Source organism: Procambarus clarkii, chromosome 6, assembly GCF_040958095.1.
Source record: "Procambarus clarkii isolate CNS0578487 chromosome 6, FALCON_Pclarkii_2.0, whole genome shotgun sequence".
Lineage (NCBI taxonomy): Eukaryota > Metazoa > Arthropoda > Malacostraca > Decapoda > Cambaridae > Procambarus > Procambarus clarkii.
The window spans coordinates 39,476,734-39,501,691 of record NC_091155.1 but is presented as its reverse complement, the minus strand read 5'-3'; the positions used below and the strand labels follow the sequence as shown (position 1 = coordinate 39,501,691).

Sequence of the window (24,958 nt, the reverse complement as noted above, 5' to 3'; positions counted from 1 at the left end):
TTGTGTGTAAGAGAGAGACCCTTGTGTGTAAGAGAGAGACCCTTGTGTGTAAGAGAGAGACCCTTGTGTGTAAGAGAGAGACCCTTGTGTGTAAGAGAGAGACCCTTGTGTGTAAGAGAGAGACCCTTGTGTGTAAGAGAGAGACCCTTGTGTGTAAGAGAGAGACCCTTGTGTGTAAGAGAGAGACCCTTGTGTGTAAGAGAGAGACCCTTGTGTGTAAGAGAGAGACCCTTGTGTGTAAGAGAGAGACCCTTGTGTGTAAGAGAGAGACCCTTGTGTGTAAGAGAGAGACCCTTGTGTGTAAGAGAGAGACCCTTGTGTGTAAGAGAGAGACCCTTGTGTGTAAGAGAGAGACCCTTGTGTGTAAGAGAGAGACCCTTGTGTGTAAGAGAGAGACCCTTGTGTGTAGGAGAGAGACCCTTGTGTGTAAGAGAGAGACCCTTGTGTGTAAGAGAGAGACCCTTGTGTGTAAGAGAGAGACCCTTGTGTGTAAGAGAGAGACCCTTGTGTGTAAGAGAGAGACCCTTGTGTGTAAGAGAGAGACCCTTGTGTGTAAGAGAGAGACCCTTGTGTGTAAGAGAGAGACCCTTGTGTGTAAGAGAGAGACCCTTGCGTGTAAGAGAGACCCTTGTGTGTAAGAGAGAGACCCTTGTGTGTAAGAGAGAGACCCTTGTGTGTAAGAGAGAGACCCTTGTGTGTAAGAGAGAGACCCTTGTGTGTAAGAGAGAGACCCTTGTGTGTAAGAGAGAGACCCTTGTGTGTAAGAGAGAGACCCTTGTGTGTAAGAGAGAGACCCTTGTGTGTAAGAGAGAGACCCTTGCGTGTAAGAGAGACCCTTGTGTGTAAGAGAGAGACCCTTGTGTGTAAGAGAGAGACCCTTGTGTGTAAGAGAGAGACCCTTGTGTGTAAGAGAGAGACCCTTGTGTGTAAGAGAGAGACCCTTGTGTGTAAGAGAGAGACCCTTGTGTGTAAGAGAGAGACCCTTGTGTGTAAGAGAGAGACCCTTGTGTGTAAGAGAGAGACCCTTGTGTGTAAGAGAGAGACTCTTGTGTGTAAGAGAGAGACCCTTGTGTGTAAGAGAGAGACCCTTGTGTGTAAGAGAGAGACCCTTGTGTGTAAGAGAGAGACCCTTGTGTGTAAGAGAGAGACCCTTGTGTGTAAGAGAGAGACCCTTGTGTGTAAGAGAGAGACCCTTGTGTGTAAGAGAGAGACCCTTGTGTGTAAGAGAGAGACCCTTGTGTGTAAGAGAGAGACCCTTGTGTGTAAGAGAGAGACCCTTGTGTGTAAGAGAGAGACCCTTGTGTGTAAGAGAGAGACCCTTGTGTGTAAGAGAGAGACCCTTGTGTGTAAGAGAGAGACCCTTGTGTGTAAGAGAGAGACCCTTGTGTGTAAGAGAGAGACCCTTGTGTGTAAGAGAGAGACCCTTGTGTGTAAGAGAGAGACCCTTGTGTGTAAGAGAGAGACTCTTGTGGGTATAGAGAGACCCTTGTGTGTAAGAGAGAGACCCTTGTGTGTAAGAGAGAGACTCTTGTGGGTATAGAGAGACCCTTGTGTGTAAGAGAGAGACCCTTGTGTGTAAGAGAGAGACTCTTGTGGGTATAGAGAGACCCTTGTGTGTAAGAGAGAGACCCTTGTGTGTAAGAGAGAGACTCTTGTGGGTATAGAGAGACCCTTGTGTGTAAGAGAGAGACCCTTGTGTGTAAGAGAGAGACCCTTGTGTGTAAGAGAGAGACCCTTGTGTGTAAGAGAGAGACTCTTGTGTGTAAGAGAGAGACCCTTGTGTGTAAGAGAGAGACCCTTGTGTGTAAGAGAGAGACTCTTGTGGGTATAGAGAGACCCTTGTGTGTAAGAGAGAGACCCTTGTGTGTAAGAGAGAGACCCTTGTGTGTAAGAGAGAGACCCTTGTGTGTAAGAGAGAGACTCTTGTGTGTAAGAGAGAGACCCTTGTGTGTAAGAGAGAGACCCTTGTGTGTAAGAGAGAGACCCTTGTGTGTAAGAGAGAGACCCTTGTGTGTAAGAGAGAGACCCTTGTGTGTAAGAGAGAGACCCTTGTGTGTAAGAGAGAGACCCTTGTGTGTAAGAGAGAGACTCTTGTGTGTAAGAGAGAGACCCTTGTGTGTAAGAGAGAGACCCTTGTGTGTAAGAGAGAGACCCTTGTGTGTAAGAGAGAGACTCTTGTGTGTAAGAGAGAGACCCTTGTGTGTAAGAGAGAGACCCTTGTGTGTAAGAGAGAGACCCTTGTGTGTAAGAGAGAGACCCTTGTGTGTAAGAGAGAGACCCTTGTGTGTAAGAGAGAGACCCTTGTGTGTAAGAGAGAGACCCTTGTGTGTAAGAGAGAGACTCTTGTGTGTAAGAGAGAGACCCTTGTGTGTAAGAGAGAGACTCTTGTGTGTAAGAGAGAGACCCTTGTGTGTAAGAGAGAGACCCTTGTGTGTAAGAGAGAGACCCTTGTGTGTAAGAGAGAGACTCTTGTGTGTAAGGGTCCTTACCCTTACCTAACCCTTATGCAGGGAGAAATATCAGTGTTAAATGTTGACAAACAGTCAGGAACTGTTACAATTGAAAACCTCACCCAAGGCTACAGATGCACAGAGCATCATCTTAACAGGAAAATGTCATCTCCTACAAACCTATGTAAACAATAAGTGATAATTTTTTTTTTGAGATATATACAAGAGTTGTTACATTCTTGTAGAGCCACTAGTACGCGTAGCGTTTCGGGCAGGTCCCTGGAATACGATCCCCTGCCGCGAAGAATCCTTGTTACAACCAAGTACACATTTTACTGTTGCGTTAAACAGAGGCTACAGTTAAGCCTCCTGTTCTAATTAGTGTGAGAAAATCTGGTAATGTTAAATAAAAAGCATTTTGTAAAATTGTACTCCAAGGTGTATTTCTTGTCCCATGTAGTTAGAACTGTTTATTACTGCTGTATAGACCCCCTGCACTCACATTATTTATAAGACAGTAAGAGCGGGTGTTGTTAGCGGTACTCTAGGGTACCGCTTTCTATCCCGTACCTTACACGCGTGTAAGGTACTAACGACTTATGAGTACCTTCCTCCACAGGACGTCTTCCTGTCCCAAGCAAGCCTGGGCAAGACTTAAACCCTTTATTCCTCCCCCCACCTCCCCCCTAAACCCCTGGCAACTTCCCTCCCGAAGGAGGAGGAGTCTACCCAAGTAGAAATGCCCATGGAACAACTTCCTACACTTGTAGGGACGGAGGGTCAAAATGGATATAAGAAAGTGAGCTTCAAGGTAATGTACTCAAACATCAATGGGATTACCAATAAAGCAAGTGAATTGGCGGAAAGGCTGCAGGAAGAAAACCCTGATGTAATAGGACTCACGGAAACTAAATTGTCAGGAGTCATAACAGATGCTGTGTTTCCAAAGGACTACTATATAGTAAGGAAAGAGAGGGAAGAGGGAGGAGGTGGAGGAGTGGCCCTGCTGATAAGGAAGGACTCGAGCTTTGATGAGATGGAAATTCCGGGTTGTGACGGGTTCAGAGATTACATAACAGGAACTATGACAATGGGTGGACCTGAGATAATAGTGGCAGTCATACACTACCTAAGGCAGCCACCACCTGCCCCAGGGTAGGGCTGAGGCAGCCACCACCTGCCCCAGGGTAGGACTGAGGCAGCCACCACCTGCCCCAGGGTAGGACTGAGACAGCCAGCACCTGCCCCAGGGTAGGGCTGAGGCAGCCAGTACCTGTCTCAGGGTAGGGCTGAGGCAGCCATCACCTGCCCCAGGGTAGGGCTGAGGTAGCCACCACCTGCCCCAGGGTAAGGCTGAGGCAGCCACCACCTGCCCCAGGGTAGGACTGAGACAGCCACCACCTGCCCCAGGGTAGGGCTGAGGCAGCCAGTACCTGTCTCAGGGTAGGGCTGAGGCAGCCATCACCTGCCCCAGGGTAGGGCTGAGGTAGCCACCACCTGCCCCAGGGTAAGGCTGAGGCAGCCACCACCTGCCCCAGGGTAGGACTGAGACAGCCAGCACCTGCCCCAGGGTAGGGTTGAGGCAGCCAGCACCTGCCCCAGGGTAGGACTGAGACAGCCACCACCTGCCCCAGGGTAGGACTGAGACAGCCACCACCTGCCCCAGGGTAGGACTGAGACAGCCAGCACCTGCCCCAGGGTAGGACTGGGGCAGCCAGCACCTGCCCCAGGGTAGGACTGAGGCAGCCACCACCTGCCCCAGGGTAGGACTGAGACAGCCACCACCTGCCCCAGGGTAGGACTGAGGCAGCCACCACCTGCCCCAGGGTAGGACTGAGACAGCCACCACCTGCCCCAGGGTAGGACTGAGGTATCCACCACCTGCCCCAGGGTAGGACTGAGGCAGCCACCACCTACCCCAGGGTAGGGTTGAGGCAGCCACCACCTGCCCCAGGGTAGGACTGAGACAGCCAACACCTGCCCCAGGGTAGGGCTGAGGTAGCCACCACCTGCCCCAGGGTAGGGTTGAGGCAGCCAGCACCTGACCCAGGGTAGGGCTGAGGCAGCCACCTCCTGCCCCAGGGTAGGACTGAGACAGCCACCACCTGCCCCAGGGTAGGGTTGAGGCAGCCAGCACCTGCCCCAGGGTAGGGCTGAGGCAGCCACCACCTGCCCCAGGGTAGGGTTGAGGCAGCCACCACCTGCCCCAGGGTAGGACTGAGACAGCCACCACCTGCCCCAGGGTAGGGTTGAGGCAGCCAGCACCTGCCCCAGGGTAGGGCTGAGACAGCCATCACCTGCCCCAGGGTAGGGTTGAGGCAGCCACCACCTGCCCCAGGGTAGGGTTGAGGCAGCCAGCACCTGCCCCAGGGTAGGGCTGAGACAGCCATCACCTACCTCAGACACATATGTGGCGTGCAGGCTGAACCATAGCCACAATTGTCATCACTCAACACACACATGAAGTATTTACTAACTAAACACAGCCTTGGAGGTTGTCTGTGGGTCGATATGACGACCCCAGGACGGTGGGAGAGGCTGGTGTGGCCTGGCACTCCTGCCCCTCACCTGGCACTCCTGCCCCTCACCTGGCACTCCTGCCCCTCACCTGGCACTCCTGCCCCTCACCTGGCACTCCTGCCAGCTCACCTGACACTCCTGCCCCTCACCTGATACTCCTGCCCCTCACCTGACACTCCTGCTACTCACCTGGCACTCCTGCCCCCCTCACCTGGCACTCCTGCCCCCCCTCACCTGGCACTCCTGCCCCCTCACCTGGCACTCCTGCCCCCCTCACCTGGCACTCCTGCCCCCTCACCTGGCACTCCTGCCCCCTCACCTGGCACTCCTGCCCCTCACCTGGCACTCCTGTTCCCTCACCTGGCACTCCTGTCCCCTCACCTGGCACTCCTGCCCCCTCACCTGGCACTCCTGCCCCCTCACCTGGCACTCCTGCCCCTCACCTGGCACTCCTGTCCCTCACCTGGCACTCCTGTCCCCTCACCTGGCACTCCTGCCCCCTCACCTGGCACTCCTGCCCCCTCACCTGGCACTCCTGCCACTCACCTGGCACTCCTACCCCCTCACCTGGCACTCCTGCCACTCACCTGGCACTCCTGCCACTCACCTGGCACTCTTGCCACTCACCTGGCACTCCTGCCACTCACCTGGCACTCTTGCCACTCACCTGGCACTCCTGCCCCTCACCTGGCACTCTTGCCACTCACCTGGCACTCTTGCCCCTCACCTGGCACTCTTGCCACTCACCTGGCACTCTTGCCCCTCACCTGGCACTCTTGCCCCTCACCTGGCACTCTTGCCCCTCACCTGGCACTCTTGCCACTCACCTGACACTCTTGCCACTCACCTGACACTCCTGCCCCCTCACCTGGCACTCCTGCCCCCTCACCTGGCACTCTTGCCACTCACCTGGCACTCCTGCCACTCACCTGGCACTCCTGCCACTCACCTGGCACTCTTGCCACTCACCTGGCACACTTGCCACTCACCTGGCACTCTTGCCACTCACCTGGCACTCTTGCCACTCACCTGGCACTCTTGCCACTCACCTGGCACTCTTGCCCCTCACCTGGCACTCTTGCCACTCACCTGACACTCCTGCCCCCTCACCTGACACTCCTGCCACTCACCTGGCACTCCTGCCACTCACCTGGCACTCCTGCCCCTCACCTGACACTCCTGCCCCCTCACCTGGCACTCCTGCCCCCTCACCTGACACTCCTGTCCCTCACCTGACACTCCTGCCCCTCACCTGACACTCCTGCCCCTCACCTGGCACTCCTGCCCCTCACCTGGCACTCCTGCCCCCTCACCTGGCACTCCTGCCCCCTCACCTGACACTCCTGCCCCTCACCTGACACTCTTCACTGGACCTCTGATGTTTATACAGTGTTCTCTGATTGTGCTTATGGCACCTCTGCTCTTCACTGGACCTCTGATGTTTATACAGTGTTCTCTGATTGTGCCTATGACACCTCTGCTCTTCACTGGACCTCTGATGTTTATACAGTGTTCTCTGATTGTGCCTATGACACCTCTGCTCTTCACTGGTTCTATTCTGCATTTTCTCTCTCACTCCAGTACGTTGATATTTGCATGTTCCTGTTGTCCTTGCCGACAGCCCATATTTACACCCTCCTCTTGCATAATATCGGCAAGTTCTACGTTAATGCTCTGTTTATCTTAAGGCCCTGTCCTATACTGGCATAATGGGAGATAATTTAGACATGGAATAATATATCAGAGACACACACTTTACCTTATGGGACCCCTGGTGACCCACCCCTGGTGGAGTGACAGCTTCACCATCCCTGACCCCTGGTGACCCGCTCCAGCTCTCCCCAGTCACACTCCCCCTGGCGTCCACCCGCGGCCAGTTTATACACCACAAAACTGCCACGACTATTGAGCTGGTTGGGGAGGGAAGATTAGCTTGTTGTGGTGGTCTGTTGCCACGTGTAATACACTCGGGAATCTTTTCATTAAAGTTGTTTGGCTAAACTATTTTGAGATATATACAAGAGTTGTTACATTCTTGTAGAGCCACTAGTACGCGTAGCGTTTCGGGCAGGTCCCTGGAATACGATCCCCGCCGCGAAGAATCGTTGTTACATCCAAGTACACATTTTACTGTTGAGTTAAACAGAGGCTACAGTTAAGGAATTGCGCCCAGTAAATCCTCCCCGGCCAGGATACGAACCCATGACATAGCGCTCGCGGAACGCCAGGCGAGTGTCTTACCACTACACCACGGAGACTGGTGATCCGGAGACTAAGGTGATTAATGGCGGCGACACACCACTCTACACGTGTTTATAAGAAGGGATGAAGGCAGGACCCTAAGCTGACTCTGCCTTGCCACCATTGTTGCATTAATTAACATGTTTGCAAACCCATACAAACTGATCAGTGTTTCAGACTCTGCAAGAGATCCGAAGTCACCCGACTGACCTCTCTGGCTCCCAGGGTGTTACAGGGTGTGGGAGAGTGTTACAGGGTGAGGGAGCGTGTTACAGGATGTGGGAGCGTGTTACAGGGTGAGGGAGCGTGTTACAGGGTGTGGGAGTGTGTTACAGGGTGTGGGAGCGTGTTACAGGGTGAGGGAGCGTGTTACAGGGTGTGGGAGTGTGTTACAGGGTGTGGGAGCATGTTACAGGGTGTGGGAGTGTGTTACAGGGTGTGGGAGCGTGTTACAGGGTGTGGGAGCATGTTACAGGGTGTGGGAGCGTGTTACAGGGTGTGGGAGCATGTTACAGGGTGTGGGAGCATGTTACAGGGTGTGGGAGCGTGTTACAAGGTGAGGGAGAGTGTTACAGGGTGAGGGAGCGTGTTACAGGGTGTGGGAGCATGTTACAGGGTGTGGGAGCATGTTACAGGGTGTGGGAGCATGTTACAGGGTGTGGGAGTGTGTTACAGGGTGTGGGAGAGTGTTACAGGGTGTGGGAGTGTGTTACAGGGTGTGGGAGCATGTTACAGGGTGAGGGAGAGTGTTACAGGGTGTGGGAGTGTGTTACAGGGTGTGGGAGCATGTTACAGGGTGTGGGAGTGTGTTACAGGGTGTGGGAGCATGTTACAGGGTGAGGGAGTGTGTTACAGGATGTGGGAGCATGTTACAGGGTGAGGGAGAGTGTTACAGGGTGTGGGAGCATGTTACAGGCTGAGGGAGTGTGTTACAGGGTGTGGGAGCATGTTACAGGGTGAGGGAGAGTGTTACAGGGTGTGGGAGTGTGTTACAGGGTGTGGGAGCATGTTACAGGGTGTGGGAGTGTGTTACAGGGTGAGGGAGTGTGTTACAGGGTGTGGGAGCGTGTTACAGGGTGAGGGAGAGTGTTACAGGGTGTGGGAGCGTGTTACAGGGTGAGGGAGTGTGTTACAGGGTGTGGGAGCATGTTACAGGGTGTGGGAGAGTGTTACAGGGTGAGGGAGTGTGTTACAGGGTGTGGGAGCGTGTTACAGGGTGAGGGAGTGTGTTACAGGGTGAGGGAGTGTGTTACAGGGTGAGGGAGCATGTTACAGGGGTGAGGGAGAGTGTTACAGGGTGTGGGAGCATGTTACAGGGTGAGGGAGCGTGTTACAGGGTGTGGGAGCATGTTACAGGGTGAGGGAGTGTGTTACAGGGTGAGGGAGTGTGTTACAGGGTGTGGGTGTGTGTTACAGGGTGTGGGAGCGTGTTACAGGGTGTGGGAGCATGTTACAGGGTGTGGGAGCGTGTTACAGGGTGTGGGAGCATGTTACAGGGTGTGGGAGCATGTTACAGGGTGAGGGAGTGTGTTACAGGGTGAGGGAGTGTGTTACAGGGTGTGAGAGTGTGTTACAGGGTGTGGGAGCGTGTTACAGGGTGTGGGAGCATGTTACAGGGTGTGGGAGCGTGTTACAGGGTGTGGGAGCATGTTACAGGGTGTGGGAGCATGTTACAGGGTGAGGGAGTGTGTTACAGGGTGAGGGAGCATGTTACAGGGTGAGGGAGAGTGTTACAGGGTGTGGGAGAGTGTTACAGGGTGTGGGAGCATGTTACAGGGTGTGGGAGCGTGTTACAGGGTGTGGGAGCATGTTACAGGGTGTGGGAGCATGTTACAGGGTGTGGGAGCATGTTACAGGGTGAGGGAGTGTGTTACAAGGTGAGGGAGCATGTTACAGGGTGAGGGAGAGTGTTACAGGGTGAGGGAGAGTGTTACAGGGTGAGGGAGCATGTTACAGGGTGAGGGAGAGTGTTACAGGGTGTGGGAGAGTGTTACAGGGTGTGGGAGCGTGTTACAGGGTGTGGGAGCATGTTACAGCGTGTGGGAGCATGTTACAGGGTGTGGGAGCATGTTACAGGGTGTGGGAGCATGTTACAGGGTGAGGGAGTGTGTTACAGGGTGAGGGAGCATGTTACAGGGTGAGGGAGAGTGTTACAGGGTGTGGGAGCATGTTACAGGGTGTGGGAGAGTGTTACAGGGTGAGGGAGCATGTTACAGGGTGAGGGAGAGTGTTACAGGGTGTGGGAGAGTGTTAAAGGGTGTGGGAGCGTGTTACAGGGTGTGGGAGCATGTTACAGGGTGTGGGAGAGTGTTACAGGGTGAGGGAGCATGTTACAGGGTGAGGGAGAGTGTTACAGGTTGTGGGAGAGTGTTACAGGGTGTGGGAGCGTGTTACAGGGTGTGGGAGCATGTTACAGGGTGTGGGAGCGTGTTACAGGGTGTGGGAGAGTGTTACAGGGTGTGGGAGCATGTTACAGGGTGAGGGAGTGTGTTACAGAGTGAGGGAGTGTGTTACAGAGTGAGGGAGTGTGTTACAGAGTGAGGGAGTTTGTTACAGAGTGAGGGAGTGTGTTTCAGGGTGTGGGAGCGTGTTACAGGGTGTGGGAGAGTGTTACAGGGTGTGGGAGCATGTTACAGGGTGAGGGAGTGTGTTACAGGGTGAGGGAGTGTGTTACAGAGTGAGGGAGTGTGTTACAGAGTGAGGGAGTTTGTTACAGAGTGAGGGAGTGTGTTACAGGGTGAGGGAGAGTGTTACAGGGTGTGGGAGCGTGTTACAGGGTGAGGGAGCGTGTTACAGGGTGAGTGTGAGGGTGGGGGTGCAGGGGGGCGCCACACAGGTACTGACCACACCGTCTCTCCCCCACAGAGCTCCACGAGGACCATGTTCAAGTGCACGTGGACGGGCTGCCACGAGATGACTGCCGCCTCCGACGCCATTGAACGCCATATTCGCTCCACTCACCTTGGGTCAGTCCCTCTACCTCTGTGATACATGTGTCCCTGCTAGGGAATACCTTAGTGATACATGTGTCCCTGCTAGGGAATACCTTAGTGATACATGTGTCCCTGCTAGGGAATACCTTAGTGATACATGTGTCCCTGCTAGGGAGTATCTTAATAATATGTGTCCCTGCTAGGGAATACCTTAGTGATACATGTGTCCCTGCTAGGGAGTACCTTAGTGATACATGTGTCCCTGCTAGGGAGTACCTTAGTGATACATGTGTCCCTGCTAGGGAGTACCTTAGTGATACATGTGTCCCTGCTAGGGAGTACCTTAGTGATACATGTGTCCCTGCTAGGGAATACCTTAGTGATACATGTGTCCCTGCTAGGGAATACCTTAGTGATACATGTGTCCCTGCTAGGGAGTACCTTAGTGATACATGTGTCCCTGCTAGGGAGTACCTTAGTGATACATGTGTCCCTGCTAGGGAGTACCTTAGTGATACATGTGTCCCTGCTAGGGAGTACCTTAGTGATACATGTGTCCCTGCTAGGGAATACCTTAGTGATACATGTGTCCCTGCTAGGGAATACCTTAGTGATACATGTGTCCCTGCTAGGGAATACCTTAGTGATACATGTGTCCCTGCTAGGGAGTACCTTAGTGATACATGTGTCCCTGCTAGGGAATACCTTAGTGATACATGTGTCCCTGCTAGGGAATACCTTAGTGATACATGTGTCCCTGCTAGGGAATACCTTAGTGATACATGTGTCCCTACTAGGGAATACCTTAGTGATACATGTGTCCCTGCTAGGGAATACCTTAGTGATACATGTGTCCCTGCTAGGGAATACCTTAGTGATACATGTGTCCCTGCTAGGGAATACCTTAGTGATACATGTGTCCCCTGCTAGGGAATACCTTAGTGATACATGTGTCCCTGCTAGGGAATACCTTAGTGATACATGTGTCCCTGCTAGGGAATACCTTAGTGATACATGTGTCCCTGCTAGGGAATACCTTAGTGATACATGTGTCCCTGCTAGGGAATACCTTAGTGATACATGTGTCCCTGCTAGGGAGTACCTTAGTGATACATGTGTCCCTGCTAGGGAATACCTTAGTGATACATGTGTCCCTGCTAGGGAATACCTTAGTGATACATGTGTCCCTGCTAGGGAATACCTTAGTGATACATGTGTCCCTGCTAGGGAATACCTTAGTGATACATGTGTCCCTGCTAGGGAATACCTTAGTGATACATGTGTCCCTGCTAGGGAATACCTTAGTGATACATGTGTCCCTGCTAGGGAATACCTTAGTGATACATGTGTCCCCTGCTAGGGAATACCTTAGTGATACATGTGTCCCTGCTAGGGAATACCTTAGTGATACATGTGTCCCTGCTAGGGAATACCTTAGTGATACATGTTCCCTGCTAGGGAATACCTTAGTGATACATGTGTCCCTGCTAGGGAATACCTTAGTGATACATGTGTCCCTGCTAGGGAATACCTTAGTGATACATGTATCCCTGCTAGGGAGTACATGACATGAGTCAGACATGATTGATAGGTTACCGTTGATAGGTTAAGTAATAATTGTAATTAAGAAGCAATAAGATGCTTATCTTAACATACTAAGAAGGTTAGGTGAGGTCGGTGTTTTCTATGAAGCTTTTCAAGGTAAACTAAAATATTTACAATCAATTAGTATGTCACATATGCACTTATTAAATAACCCAATATTGACTGTAAGCAAGTGCGAGAACGGGTTGCATACACAGTTTTAAATGTAGATATGATAGAGCCCAGAAGGCTCAGGAACCTGTACACCTGTTGATTGACAGTTGAGAGGCGGGACCAAAGAGCCAGAGCTCAACCCCCGCAAGCACAACTAGGTGAGTACAACTAGGTGAGTACATCCCCATGCTTAACCTATTCTCTAAGCATACTCACCTGAACAAGTCTACGCTTCCAATACTTACACTTTAACAGACACACCTGCACACATGCTACACACCTGCACACCTGCTACACACCTGCTACACATACTCGCACCTCTCACCCCTGGAGATGCGTCCCCCCGCGCTCACCTGGGCAGGTGTGCCCTGCTGGCCACATCTACCTGGGCAGGTGTGCCCTGCTGGCCACATCTACCTAGGCAGGTGTGCCCTGCTGGCCACATCTACCTGGGCAGGTGTGTCCTGCTGGCCACATCTACCTGGGCAGGTGTGCCTGCTGGCCACATCTACCTAGGCAGGTGTGCCCTGCTGGCCACATCTACCTGGGCAGGTGTGTCCTGCTGGCCACATCTACCTGGGCAGGTGTGCCCTGCTGGCCACATCTACCTAGGCAGGTGTGCCCTGCTGGCCACATCTACCTGGGCAGGTGTGTCCTGCTGGCCACATCTACCTGGGCAGGTGTGCCTGCTGGCCACATCTACCTGGGCAGTTGTGTCCTGCTGGCCACATCTACCTGGGCAGGTGTGTCCCGTTGGCCACATCTACCTGGGCAGGTGTGCCTGCTGGCCACATCTACCTAGGCAGGTGTGCCCTGCTGGCCACATCTACCTGGGCAGGTGTGTCCTGCTGGCCACATCTACCTGGGCAGGTGGCCACATCTACCTGGGCAGGTGTGCCCTGCTGGCCACATCTACCTGGGCAGGTGTGCCCTGCTGGCCACATCTACCGGGGCAGGTGTGCCAGCTGGCCACATCTACCTGGGCAGGTGTGCCCTGTTGGCCACATCTACCTGGGCAGGTGTGCCCTGCTGGCCACATCTACCAGGCCAGGTGTGCCCTGCTGGCCACATCTACCAGGGCAGGTGTGCCCTGCTGGCCACATCTACCTGGGCAGGTGTGCCCTGCTGGCCACATCTACCTGGGCAGGTGTGCCTGCTGGCCACATCTACCTGGGCAGGTGTGCCCTGCTGGCCACATCTACCTGGGCAGGTGTGCCTGCTGTCCACATCTACCTGGGCAGGTGTGCCCTGCTGGCCACATCTACCTGGGCAGGTGTGCCCTGCTGGCCACATCTACCTGGGCAGGTGTGCCCTGCTGGCCACATCTACCAGGGCAGGTGTGCCCTGCTGGCCACATCTACCTGGGCAGGTGTGCCCTGCTGGCCACATCTACCTGGGCAGGTGTGCCTGCTGGCCACATCTACCTGGGCAGGTGTGCCCTGCTGGCCACATCTACCTGGGCAGGTGTGCCTGCTGTCCACATCTACCTGGGCAGGTGTGCCCTGCTGGCCACATCTACCTGGGCAGGTGTGCCCTGCTGGCCACATCTACCTGGGCAGGTGTGCCCTGCTGGCCACATCTACCTGGGCAGGTGTGCCCTGCTGGCCACATCTACCTGGGCAGGTGTGCCCTGCTGGCCACATCTACCTGGGCAGGTGTGCCCTGCTGGCCACATCTACCTGGGCAGGTGTGCCCTGCTGGCCACATCTACCTGGGCAGGTGTGCCCTGCTGGCCACATCTACCTGGGCAGGTGTGCCCTGCTGGCCACATCTACCTGGGCAGGTGTGCCTGCTGGCCACATCTACCTGGGCAGGTGTGCCCTGCTGGCCACATCTACCTGGGCAGGTGTGCCCTGCTGGCCACATCTACCTGGGCAGGTGTGCCCTGCTGGCCACATCTACCTGGGAAGTCGCGCCCAGTTCTAGTCCTCAACTTCACTACTCACCTCACACCACACTACACCAGCCTTGCACCACACTACACCAGCCTTGCACCACACTACACCAGCCTTGCACCACACTACACCAGCCTTGCACCACACTACACCAGCCTTGCACCACAACACCTCACACCACACTACACCAGCCTCGCACCACACTACACCAGCCTTGCACCACAACACCTCACACCACACTACACCAGCCTCGCACCACACTACACCAGCTTCGCACCACACTACACCAGCCTCGCACCACACTACACCAGCCTTGCACCACAACACCTCACACCACACTACACCAGCCTCGCACCACACTACACCAGCTTCGCACCACACTACACCAGCCTTGCACCACACTACACCAGCCTTGTACCACAACACCTCACACCACACTACACCAGCCTCGCACCACACTACACCAGCTTCGCACCACACTACACCAGCTTCGCACCACACCACACCACCACTGTTGTAACTAATATGCTCAGTATTGGAATATGTCAATATTCCACTAATAAGAATAAATTGTCATGAGCATGCACAGACCTTCTAAAAGATGCCTCCCAGATTGGCAAGAACACAAAGGTTAACTAAACATGGCTAGGCATAAATCTTTGTGTTGAAAATATACACACAATATATACACCAGCACCAGCCCACTGCTTCACATAGAGTCACAAACTGGGATCCTCACCAGCAAATGTTGAGTGACATTTTAAAACTTAATTGAACTATCTCTAAATCTCCGGAGACTTTCCTTTAACTCTGAGATAACCAAGTTGAAGGATCATGATATCATGGAGCCAGCAAGTTCACCTTGACATAGCCGTCTGGTGGTTGTCAGGGGGAAGAATGGAGTGAGCTTGTGTGTATACTTCCCAAAACACAAACTCTAAAAGGATAAAGCGTGCCCATTACCAAACGAACAGCAAGTGCCGACCGCCACACCAACTCGGGTCCATTTGCCACACCAACTCGGGTCCATTTGCCACACCAACTCGGGCCCATTTGCCACACCAACTCGGGCCCATTTGCCACACCAACTCGGGCCCATTTGTTGCACCAACTCGGATCCATTTGCCACACCAACCCCCCTCCCCATCCGGCCCGTTGGCGCCGTGAGGGGGCTTGGTGGACGGCTGCCGGAGTGTGATGCTCCGTGGGACAGTCCTCTGTCGTTTTGTGGCCTTATGCTCCTGCTGCTGTCTTCTCTAATTGTGCCGGATCGCTTTTCCTTTTCCTTATGTTTCGTTTTTCTCCCCCCTCTTCTCCTATCTGCTTGTAGTTTCCTGCCGACCTTTTGCTTGTTTTGGTTATTCCTTTGGACTTCTTCTATTTTGACGCCCGGGTGCTTGAGGCGGCATACTCTTGCACCCATAGAACTGTAGTACCCGACGTCTCGAGCGAGGGGAACCTTTTATTGTCAATCCCCCTTTCGTCGCTGAACCCGATCTCGACGGACTGACGGTTCTTAAGGTGGCATTTGTGGGGCGTATACTCATGACGCACCCCTAGGGGGCCCCGGCATGATCGGCGATAGCTTCCTGTTGGGTGTCCTGCCTCTAATTGTGGCTCCATGGTGGGTATGGGGGGGCACATTCGTGGATGAATTTATCTCTCTTCGTCTGTATGTCGATGAATGTGTCTGTTGTACCCTCTCAGGCTCGTGGGGTGGGCGACCAAGCCCCCGAGTCGGCCTGTATTGAAAGACCGGGCTCTGTAGCCCCCCACTGCGTTGGGCCCCGACCTTGCTCCTCCTTTGACCCTCCTGACTTCTTCCCCCAGCTCCCCTCCCTCCTCTGGTTGGGTCGAGCCTCAAGCCCCCAGTGGTGACCACTTCGTCCCCTGGTGCGGCTAAGTCTCTCGTTGTGACTACTGCGCCTTTTAACCCCTCTCTCTCTGGGGGTTCTCAACGCCGTCTGCGCCACAGCCGCACTCGCTCGATTCCTTCCCGTACTGGTGCGTATCAGGCCTTGTTTGGTCCCGCTTCATAGGCCAAATACTTTGATCTCCTTCCTCTTGATTCTGTGCCTCCTGATGATTTCTCCCTCCATCGGCATCTTGTTGATTCCATGGATGCCTCTGTTACCTTCAACCCCACTCGTCTCGGTACACGTGTCGTTGCTGCTCCTTGTCAGGATGCTGCTTCCCGCTTGGCTGCCTTATCCTGCCTTGGCGAGATCCCTGTTCGGGTCTCAAAGAACGCTCGGTTGAATGTGAGTGTTGGCACTATTCTCCTCCTGCCCCATGTTGCGACCAGTGTTCGAAATCTGCAGGAATGCCACAATGATATTCGGCATATCCTTGATGCCCAGGGCCATTCTGTTCTCCAGGTAGACTCGTTTACTCGTCCCCCTCGTGGTCGTCGCCGTCAACCCCTTCGGGTTGTGAAGATTACCTTTGATGGTAGGACCCTTTCATCCTCTGTCATTCTTGCTGGTGCCAGGTGCTCTGTCCAGGAGTACATTCCTTTTCCTAGGCTCTGTAACATGTGCTGGAGGTTTGGGCAGGTGCCCTCCGCTGCTCTGGGACTGTCTCTCTCTGTCCTTTGTGTGGGGGTGAAGGTCACTCTAAGTCGGAGTGCACTTCTCCCCAAGCTCGCTACCTCAACTGCGGTGAGGTTCATCCTACCTTCTCCTGTGCGTGTGTCCATTACAAGCTTGAGGCTGCCGTCCTCAACTTGAAGCACTGGGAGCGTTTATCTTTTCCTGAGGCAAAGCGCCAGGTTCGCCAGCTCCCGCCTTATGCTAACGTCTCTTATGCTCGCGTGTTGCGCTCTTCCTCTCCTCGTCCTTCCCACCTTCCTGAGACCCTCAACCGTTTCCGGGCCTTGGACCCTGATACGCCCACTGTCCCCTCCTCTGTTCCTTTGAGTTCTGTCCCGAAGGGTTCCCCTCCTGGTCCTCTGTCTGGGGTTCCCCTTCTTTCTGCCTGGTCTGCCATGTCTCCTGTTTCTTCTTCCTCGTCTCCCTCCGATCCTCCTTCCCATCCTTCTCCTCCATCTATTGACTCTCCCCGCCGCCTGTCAGTGCGGGCTGATGTCCATAGCTTTCCTACCGGCCGTCGTGTGTGCTCTCGTTCAGCTTCTCCTGTTGAGACACTGGAATCCGTTGCTCAGTACATAGTTGCTGGGGCACCTGTCTCTAAGTCAGAAGCGTAAGCCTGGTTCCTCTCCTTCCTCCTCCCCGGCGGGTAAGAAGGCTTCGCTTTCTTCCTCGGCCCCTACTTCTGACTCTATCGCTCCTTCCCCTTCCATTTCGGTGGTTGTGCCCCCTGTTCCTGCTATGAAGGTTTCGTTGGCCCCTGCTTCCCTCTCGGTTGCTGCCCTTGCTGAGGTCCGCTCCCCCTCTTTCTACTCCCCCCTCTTCCTGCTGCTGTCCTTGACTACTCCTCTCGGTTTCCTCCTCCGGACCCCGCCTGTCCTCCTCTGGTCTGTTCTCCCACTTCCTTCCCTCCGTCATTGCTCAGTTTACCCATGCCCCCTAACCCTGACTTTGCTGAACCTGATCCCGACCCTGATCTTCTTTAACGTGCTATGTTGCTCTTTCGCCTTTGTTTCTTCCTTGTTCTCTGTTGTTGTCCTTTCTCTTCTCGTCGATGTCTATTCTTCAATGGAACGTTCAAGGTTATTACGCCAATTTCCTTGAACTCCAACGTCTGATTTCGCGATTTTCACCCCTTTGTGTGTGTCTCCAGGAGCCGATGCTTGGTGCTCGTCCTGGTTGCTTTCGTGGCTATTCCTTCCTCTCCCCCCCCTCCAGCTGTTGCTGGGGCTCCTAACTCTTCTGCTCTCTAGATTCGCTCTGATGTTCCCTTTGTCCCCTTACTTTTTCCTTTGCCTCTCCATTGTTCTGCTGCTCGTATCTTTGTGGGGAAATGGTACACTGTTTGTTCCATTTATCTCCCCCCCCCCCCCGAGTGTCCCGCTTTCTCTTCCTGATCTGAAACACTTACTGAACTCCTTGCCGGAGCCTGTGCTCCTGCTGGGTGATTTCAATTGTCGTCATTTCCTTTGGGGTGATGTTCTGACGAACACCCGGGGTCGCCTTCTCCATTGTTTTCCTTCGCCTCTCCATTGTTCTGCTGCTCGTATCTTTGTGGGGAAATGGTACACTGTTTGTTCCATTTTTCTCCCCCCCAAGTGTCCCACATTCTCTTCCTGATCTGAAACACTTACTGAACTCCTTGCCGGAGCCTGTGCTCCTGCTGGGTGATTTCAGTTGTAGACATTCCTTTTGGGGTGATGTTCTGACGAACACCCGAGGTCGCCTTCTTGAGCCGTTTATCCTCTCTTCTTCTCTGTCTCTTCTGAATTCTGGTGAACCCACGCATTTGGACTCTCGGACTCGCACCCTTTCCTGTCTTGATCTTTCTCTTTGCTCGTCTTCTCTTTACTTAGATTTCATGTGGCAGGTTCTTGATGACCTCCATGGCAGTGACCATTTCCCTCATCCTTGTTACCTTTTTCTCTTTTCGCCCTCCCTTCTCCTTCCCTAGGTGGCAGTTTGCGAAAGCAGACTAGAACCTCTTTACCCTCAGTGCTACTCTCTCTGACCTCTCCCTCGCTCTCTCCTCCTTTTTCATGACACTGTCTTCGACGCTGCCTTCTGCTCTATTCCTCGCTCTTCCTCTTGGGGTCCACGGAAGTGCGTTCCCTGGTGGAATGCAGACTGTGCTCGGGCTGTCCGCTGTAAGCGTGCAGCCTGAAGAGACACCGCCGTCAGCAGACGGCCGATTCTTTTCTTTTCTTTCGGAAGGTGAGTGCGGTGGCCCATAGGGCCATCCGTACGGCTAAACGTGAATGTTGGGCATCTTATGTCTCCACCATTATGTCCGAAACTCCTCTGCCACAGATCTGGAAGCGTATCGGCAAGATAACGGGTAAGTTCGTTCCCGATCTTTCACTGGTCCTTCACCTCCATGGTACTCTTGTGGCGGACCCGTTGCAGATCGCTACCGAACTGGGTTTCCACTTTTCTTCTGTTAGCTCTGGTCTTCATCTTCCCCAATCTTTCCTTCTTCATAAATCTGTCCTTGAGTCTCGACCTTTAGATTTCTGCACTCGTCTTCGATTTCCCTATAACGATCCCTTCTCTCTCTCTGAACTTCATTCTGCCCTGGCCCTCTGCGGTTCTACGCAGGCGGGCTCCGATGGTATTCATTATTAGATGCTTCGCCATCTCCCTCCGTGCACGTCTCAGTATTTACTGAGTCTGTATAATCGGATCTGGGAGTCGTCGTCAGTCCCTGAGGACTGGCTCGATGCCGTTGTCCTCCCTGTTCGTAAACCAGGGTCTCTGGGAACATCCCCTAAGGACTTTTGCCCTATTGCCCTCACAAGTTGTGTCTGCAAACTCTTTTGAACGTATGGTTAACGTTCGTCTGATGTGGTTCCTGGAACACCATCACCTCCTCTCCCCTTCTCAATTTGGTTTCCGCAAGTGCAGCAGCACAACAGATGTCCTTTTGAACTTGGAGGTCTATATTCGTACTGCTTCTGCGAAGACCTCTTTTGTTGCCGTCCTTTTTGACCTGGAAAAGGCTTACGACACCACTTGGCGATATCATATTCTATCCCAGCTTCATTCTTGTGGCCTTCGTGGTCATCTCTCTTTCTCCACAGCTTCCTCTCTCGTCGTTCCTTTCGGGTGCGACTTGGTACCGCTCTCTCTACCTCTTTTCAGCAATATGAAGGTGTGCCTCAGGGTAGTGTTCTGAGCACTACTCTTTTTCTGGTTGCCCTCAATGGTCTTCTTTCCTCTCTTCCTTCAAGCGTCTTCTCTGCTCTCTATGTCGATGATCTTACCCTTTGCTGTCAGGGTGATGATTCGCCTCTCCTTCAGCGCCGGCTTCAACTTGCGATTGATGCCATGTCGTCTTGGGCCACCGATCATGGCTTCAAGTTCTCTACTACTAAGACTTGTGCCATGACTTTTACTCGGAAACGGGTCGTTCTTCGTCCCTCTTTGTCACTTTATGGTCATCCCCTTGAGTACAAAGATTCTGCGAAGCTTTTAGGGTTATTCCTTGACACTCGTTTGTCTTGGTCTCCCCATATCTCTTACCTCCGTGTTGAGTGCTCTAAGGCCCTTACCCTCCTTCGGGTATTGTCCCATACTTTTTGGGGAGCGGATAGGCGCACTCTCCTTGCTTTACATTCCTCTCTCATCCTATCTAAGCTCGATTATGGTTGCCCTGCTTACTCGTCTGCTTCTCCTTCTACTCTTTGCCGTCTTGATGCTTTGCACCATATTGGGTTGCGCCTCAGTTCTGGTGCCTTTCGTTCGACTCCCGTCCTCAGCTTGTATGTTGACACTGGCCTCCTGTCTCTCCAAGACCACCATGATCGCTACTGTCTTCGCTATCTTGCGCGGTCCTTGCAACATCCTTCCTCTCTCCTCTGTTGTGCTTTAACTTTTACCCCTCCTGCGGTTCCTGTTCCTCTTCACCACCTCCCTCTTTCTGTCCGGTTATCTCGCTTACAGGATTCTCTTTCCGTTCGTATTTCTAATGTTTCTCATGTTGTTCCTTCTTTGCCCCCGTGGAGAGTCCCCCTTCCACAGTTTTGTACATCCTTGACCCGCATCACTAAAGCTTTTACCCCTCCTACGGTTCTCAAACTCCTTTTCCTTTAGCACTTTTCTTCTCACTCCCACTCCATTTGTCTTCACCGATGGGTCTAAGTCTGCGGACGGTGTTGGCTACTCTGTGGTTTTTCCTGATCGCACTTATATGTGTTAATACCTCCGGAGACTAGCATCTTCACAGCAGAGCTTTATGCTATTCTCTATGCTCTTCGTCTCCTGCTTTCTTGTTGTCAGTCTTCCTTTGTAGTTGTTGTTGACTCTCGTAGTGCCCTCATGGCTCTCGGGTCCTTTAATCCGGTTCATCCAGTAGTTGTCGAGATCCAGCATTGGCTGTTTCTTGTTCACAGTAAATTTAAGTCGGTTGAGTTTTGTTGGGTTCCCAGTCATATTGGTGTCTCTTTAAATGAGCGTGCGGATGCTGCCACCAAGGAAGCTGTCCGCTCTTGTCCCATCTCTCGTAAAGGTATTCCATATTCCGACTTTTACACAGTTATCCATTCCTCCATCCTTACCCGTTGGCAGGCTTCTTGGTCGTCTGTTACTGGTAACAAACTACGTACTCTTAAATGTTGTGTTTCCTCGTGGTCATCCTCCTACCACCATAACCGGCGATGGGAAACGGCTCTGGCCAGGTTGCGTATTGGCCATACTCGCTTAACTCATGGTCACTTGATGGAGCGCCGCCCTGCACCTTATTGTCCTAATTGTATTGTCCCTCCTACGGTCGTGCATGTCCTTCTTGAATGTCCCGACTTCCAGGACGAGCCTGTATCTTGCTTTCCGACCGCCCCTCGCGGTCACCTGTCCCTCAATAGAATTCTTGGTGACTCAGATACTTTTGATATCGTTCGCCTTATGTGTTTTTGTTCTCACATTGGCATCCTTGGTGATATTTAGCGCCCTCTGATTATTCCACACATTTGATGGTGCTACATAGCCTTCCCGGTTTGGTGCCTTCTTTTGATAATTACTTACTTGCCACACCAACTCGGATCCATTTGCCACACCAACTCGGATCCATTTGCTACACCAACTCGGATCCATTTGCCACACCAACTCGGATCCATTTGCCACACCAACTCGGATCCATTTGCTACACCAACTCGGATCCATTTGCCACACCAACTCGGATCCATTTGCCACACCAACTCGGATCCATTTGCCACACCAACTCGGATCCATTTGCCACACCAACTCGGATCCATTTGCCACACCAACTCGGATCCATTTGCCACACCAACTCGGATCCATTTGCCACACCAACTCGGATCCATTTGCCACACCAACTTGGGCCCATTTGCCACACCAACTCGGATCCATTTGCCACACCAACTCGGATCCATTTGCCACACCAACTCGGATCCATTTGCCACACCAACTTGGGCCCATTTGCCACACCAACTTGGGCCCATTTGCCACACCAACTTGGGCCCATTTGCCACACCAACTTGGGCCCATTTGCCACACCAACTCGGATCCATTTGTCACACCAACTTGGGCCCATTTGCCACACCAACTCAGGTCCATTTGCCACGCTCATAAAACTACTCCACACGCTCAATAAACTACTTTCGATGCCAGTACTTTCAGAGAGACTACTAACTAAGTTTACACAATAATATGGGTACACCACCACACCATCCATGTGCCACACCTCCCTTGTGCCAAACCTCCCTTGGGCCATACCATCATCCTTGTACACATCCCCTTGTTCACATACCCCTGTACACATACCCCTGTACACATTCCCCTGTACACATCCCCTGTACACATACCCTGTACACATACCCCTATACACATCCGCTGTTTATATCACAAGGTAAGGCAATCAACCATATCTGTTGCCATTTTCACTTTACATGAAGTAAAGGTTCAGTAGCCCTACTATATGTACACTGTTTCCTGCAGCCGTGAGGAAGTGAACAGTGACCACAGTGAGAGTGACAGTGACGACGATGACGACCACGAGGAGGAATTTTACTGGACAGAAGTAGAGGTGAATGTTGCCACGTGGGTCGACCCCTGTGAGCCTCTAGTGTCTTGTGTGATACCAGCCGTCACACCCCCTGCTCCTCCCACCGCCCTCAAGCTTGTCTCCTCACCACCCACGCCAGCACCCACACCCAACTCCTCCCACACTGTGGGAGTAGCCTCCCCCAGCGCAGCGATGCACCAGTCCCCGCCTCAGTACGTCCAGGTGTCTTCGCCGCCAACACTCAGCCACATGGACATGGCGCGACCACCTCATGAAGGTACTGTCCTCCATGGTTACTGTCCTCATTGCTCACTCTGCTTATCCACACACAAACCTGGGATACAAATTTTAAATGGAATAATTGGTATAGATTTAAAATGGATTCATTTAATTGTTTGCATACCACCTATACAAGCTAAATGTTGAAGATTATGTTGCATTGTTATGTCACTTGTAGTTACCTGAAATCATTAAATAATTATCTTAATGAGTATTGAAAGATTTATCCTGATTAGTACCAATTACATTTTACAATTACATGTTAACCCCTTGGCTGCATACTTACATATCTAATCATCTGGAAAAGTGATCAGTGAACATCGGATTATAGGGGAGCTCCCGGATTCATAAAGCTTTTTTTTTTGGAGGAGAAGGGAGAGTAAAGAGGAAGGAGAGGCATAAGCGAAGGGAAGTTTAGAAGTGGGAAATACAGTGAGAGGTATGAAAGCAGGCGGGCTGTCTGCCTTGCTGACCAAAGCATTTATGCACTTACGAATCTGGGGCCAGATTCACGAAAGCACTTACGCAAGCACTTACGAACGTGAACATCTTTCCTCAATCTTTGACGGCTTTGGTTACATTTATTAAATAGTTTACAAGCAGGAAAACTTGCCAATCAACTGTTGTTATTGTCATAAACAGCCTCCTGGTGCTTCGGAGCTCATTAACTATTTAATAATTAGAAACAAAACCGCCAAAGATTGAGAAAAGATGTACAGGTTCGTAAGTGCTTGCGCAAGTGCTTTCGTGAATCTGGCCCCTGTACATCTTTTCTCAATCTTTGGTGGCTTTGTTTAGAATTATTAAACAGTTAATGAGCTCGGAAGCACCAGGAGGCTGTTTATAACAATAACAACAGTTGATTGGCAAGTTTTTATGCTTGTAAACTGTTAATAAATGTAACAAAAGCTGTTAAAAAATTGAGAAAAGATATACACGTTCGTAAGTGCTTGCGTAACTGCTTTATGAATCTGGATTCAGCTGTTCTCAAGAATAGAGGGAAGATATTCTCAAGAAAAGCCCATACAGGTGGTAGTTATGTCACCAGGTGATAGTCATGTAATTTATTTATTTATTTATTTATTTATTTATTTATTTATATACAAGAAAGTACAATGGGTTTATGAGAGTACATAGCATTTATTTATTTATTTTTTATTTTTTTGTATACAAGAAGATACATTGGTTTATGAGTGTACAATAACATTGATGTTTTACATTCTTGTACAGCCACTAGCACGCATAGCATTTCAGGCAGGTCCTTAATCTTACAGATAATTTTAAGTAGGTAATTTGTAGCAAAATTTAAAAAAGTTAACAGGTTCATTGTAAGAAAATTTGACGAAAATTAGTAGATATATTATAGTAAAATTTGATGATTATCGACAGGTACAATGTAGCATAATTTGAGGATTATTTCTAGGTACATTTAGTAAAATTTGCATTCAACATAACCATGATGTAAGATGAGGGGGAGCCGGTCAGCACGCTGGACTTGTGATCTTGTGGTCCCAGGTTCGATCCCGGGCGCCGGCGAGAAACAATGGGCAGAGTTTCTTTCACCCTATGCCCCTGTTACCTAGCAGTAAAATAGGTACCTGGGTGTTAGTCAGCTGTCACGGGCTGCTTCCTGGGGGTGGAGGCCTGGTCTAGGACCGGGCTGCGGGGTTGATACCTGGTTGATACCTGGTTGATGGGGTTCTGGGAGTTCTTCTACTCCCTAAGCCCGGCCCAAGGCCAAGCTTGACTTGTGAGAGTTTGGTCCACTAGGCTGTTGCTTGGAGGGGCCCGCAGGCCCACATACCCACCACAGCCCGGTTGGTCCGGCACTCCTTGGAGGAATAAATCTAGTTTCCTCTTAAAAATGTCTACGGTTGTTCCGGCAATGCTTGCTGGGAGGATGTTGAACAACCGTGGGCCTCTGATGTTTATACAGTGTTCTCTGATTGTGCCTATGGCACCTCTGCTCTTCACTGGACCTCTGATGTTTATACAGTGTTCTCTGATTGTGCCTATGGCACCCCTGCTCTTCACTGGTTCTATTCTGCATTTTCTTCCATATCGTTCACTCCAGTACGTTGTTATTTTTCTGTGTAGATTTGGTACTTGGCCCTCCAGTATCTTCCAGGTGTATATTATTTGATATCTCTCTCGTCTTCTTTCTAGTAAGTACATTTGGAGGGCTTTGAGACGATCCCAATAATTTAGGTGCTTTATCTCGTCTATGCGTGCCGTATATGTTCTCTGTATTTCCTCTATTTCAGCAATCTCTCCT

General features: G+C 51.9%; 2 protein-coding genes across 2 annotated transcripts in view; both read left to right on the top strand.

Annotated features, from left to right (window-relative positions):
* Window positions 1-24,958, top strand: part of Rpn1 (regulatory particle non-ATPase 1) — a 674,509-nt gene that overhangs the window by 91,890 nt on the left and 557,661 nt on the right. The gene's annotated exons all lie outside the window — the stretch shown is intronic.
* LOC123754114 (zinc finger protein 704) overlaps window positions 10,024-24,958 on the top strand; it is a 40,096-nt gene continuing 25,161 nt past the window's right edge. The window contains exons 1-2 of the mRNA XM_045736308.2: window positions 10,024-10,177; window positions 22,338-22,681. Of these exons, the coding sequence (XP_045592264.2) occupies window positions 10,092-10,177; window positions 22,338-22,681 (430 nt within the window). The 5' untranslated portion in view covers window positions 10,024-10,091. The remainder of the gene's footprint in view (window positions 10,178-22,337; window positions 22,682-24,958) is intronic.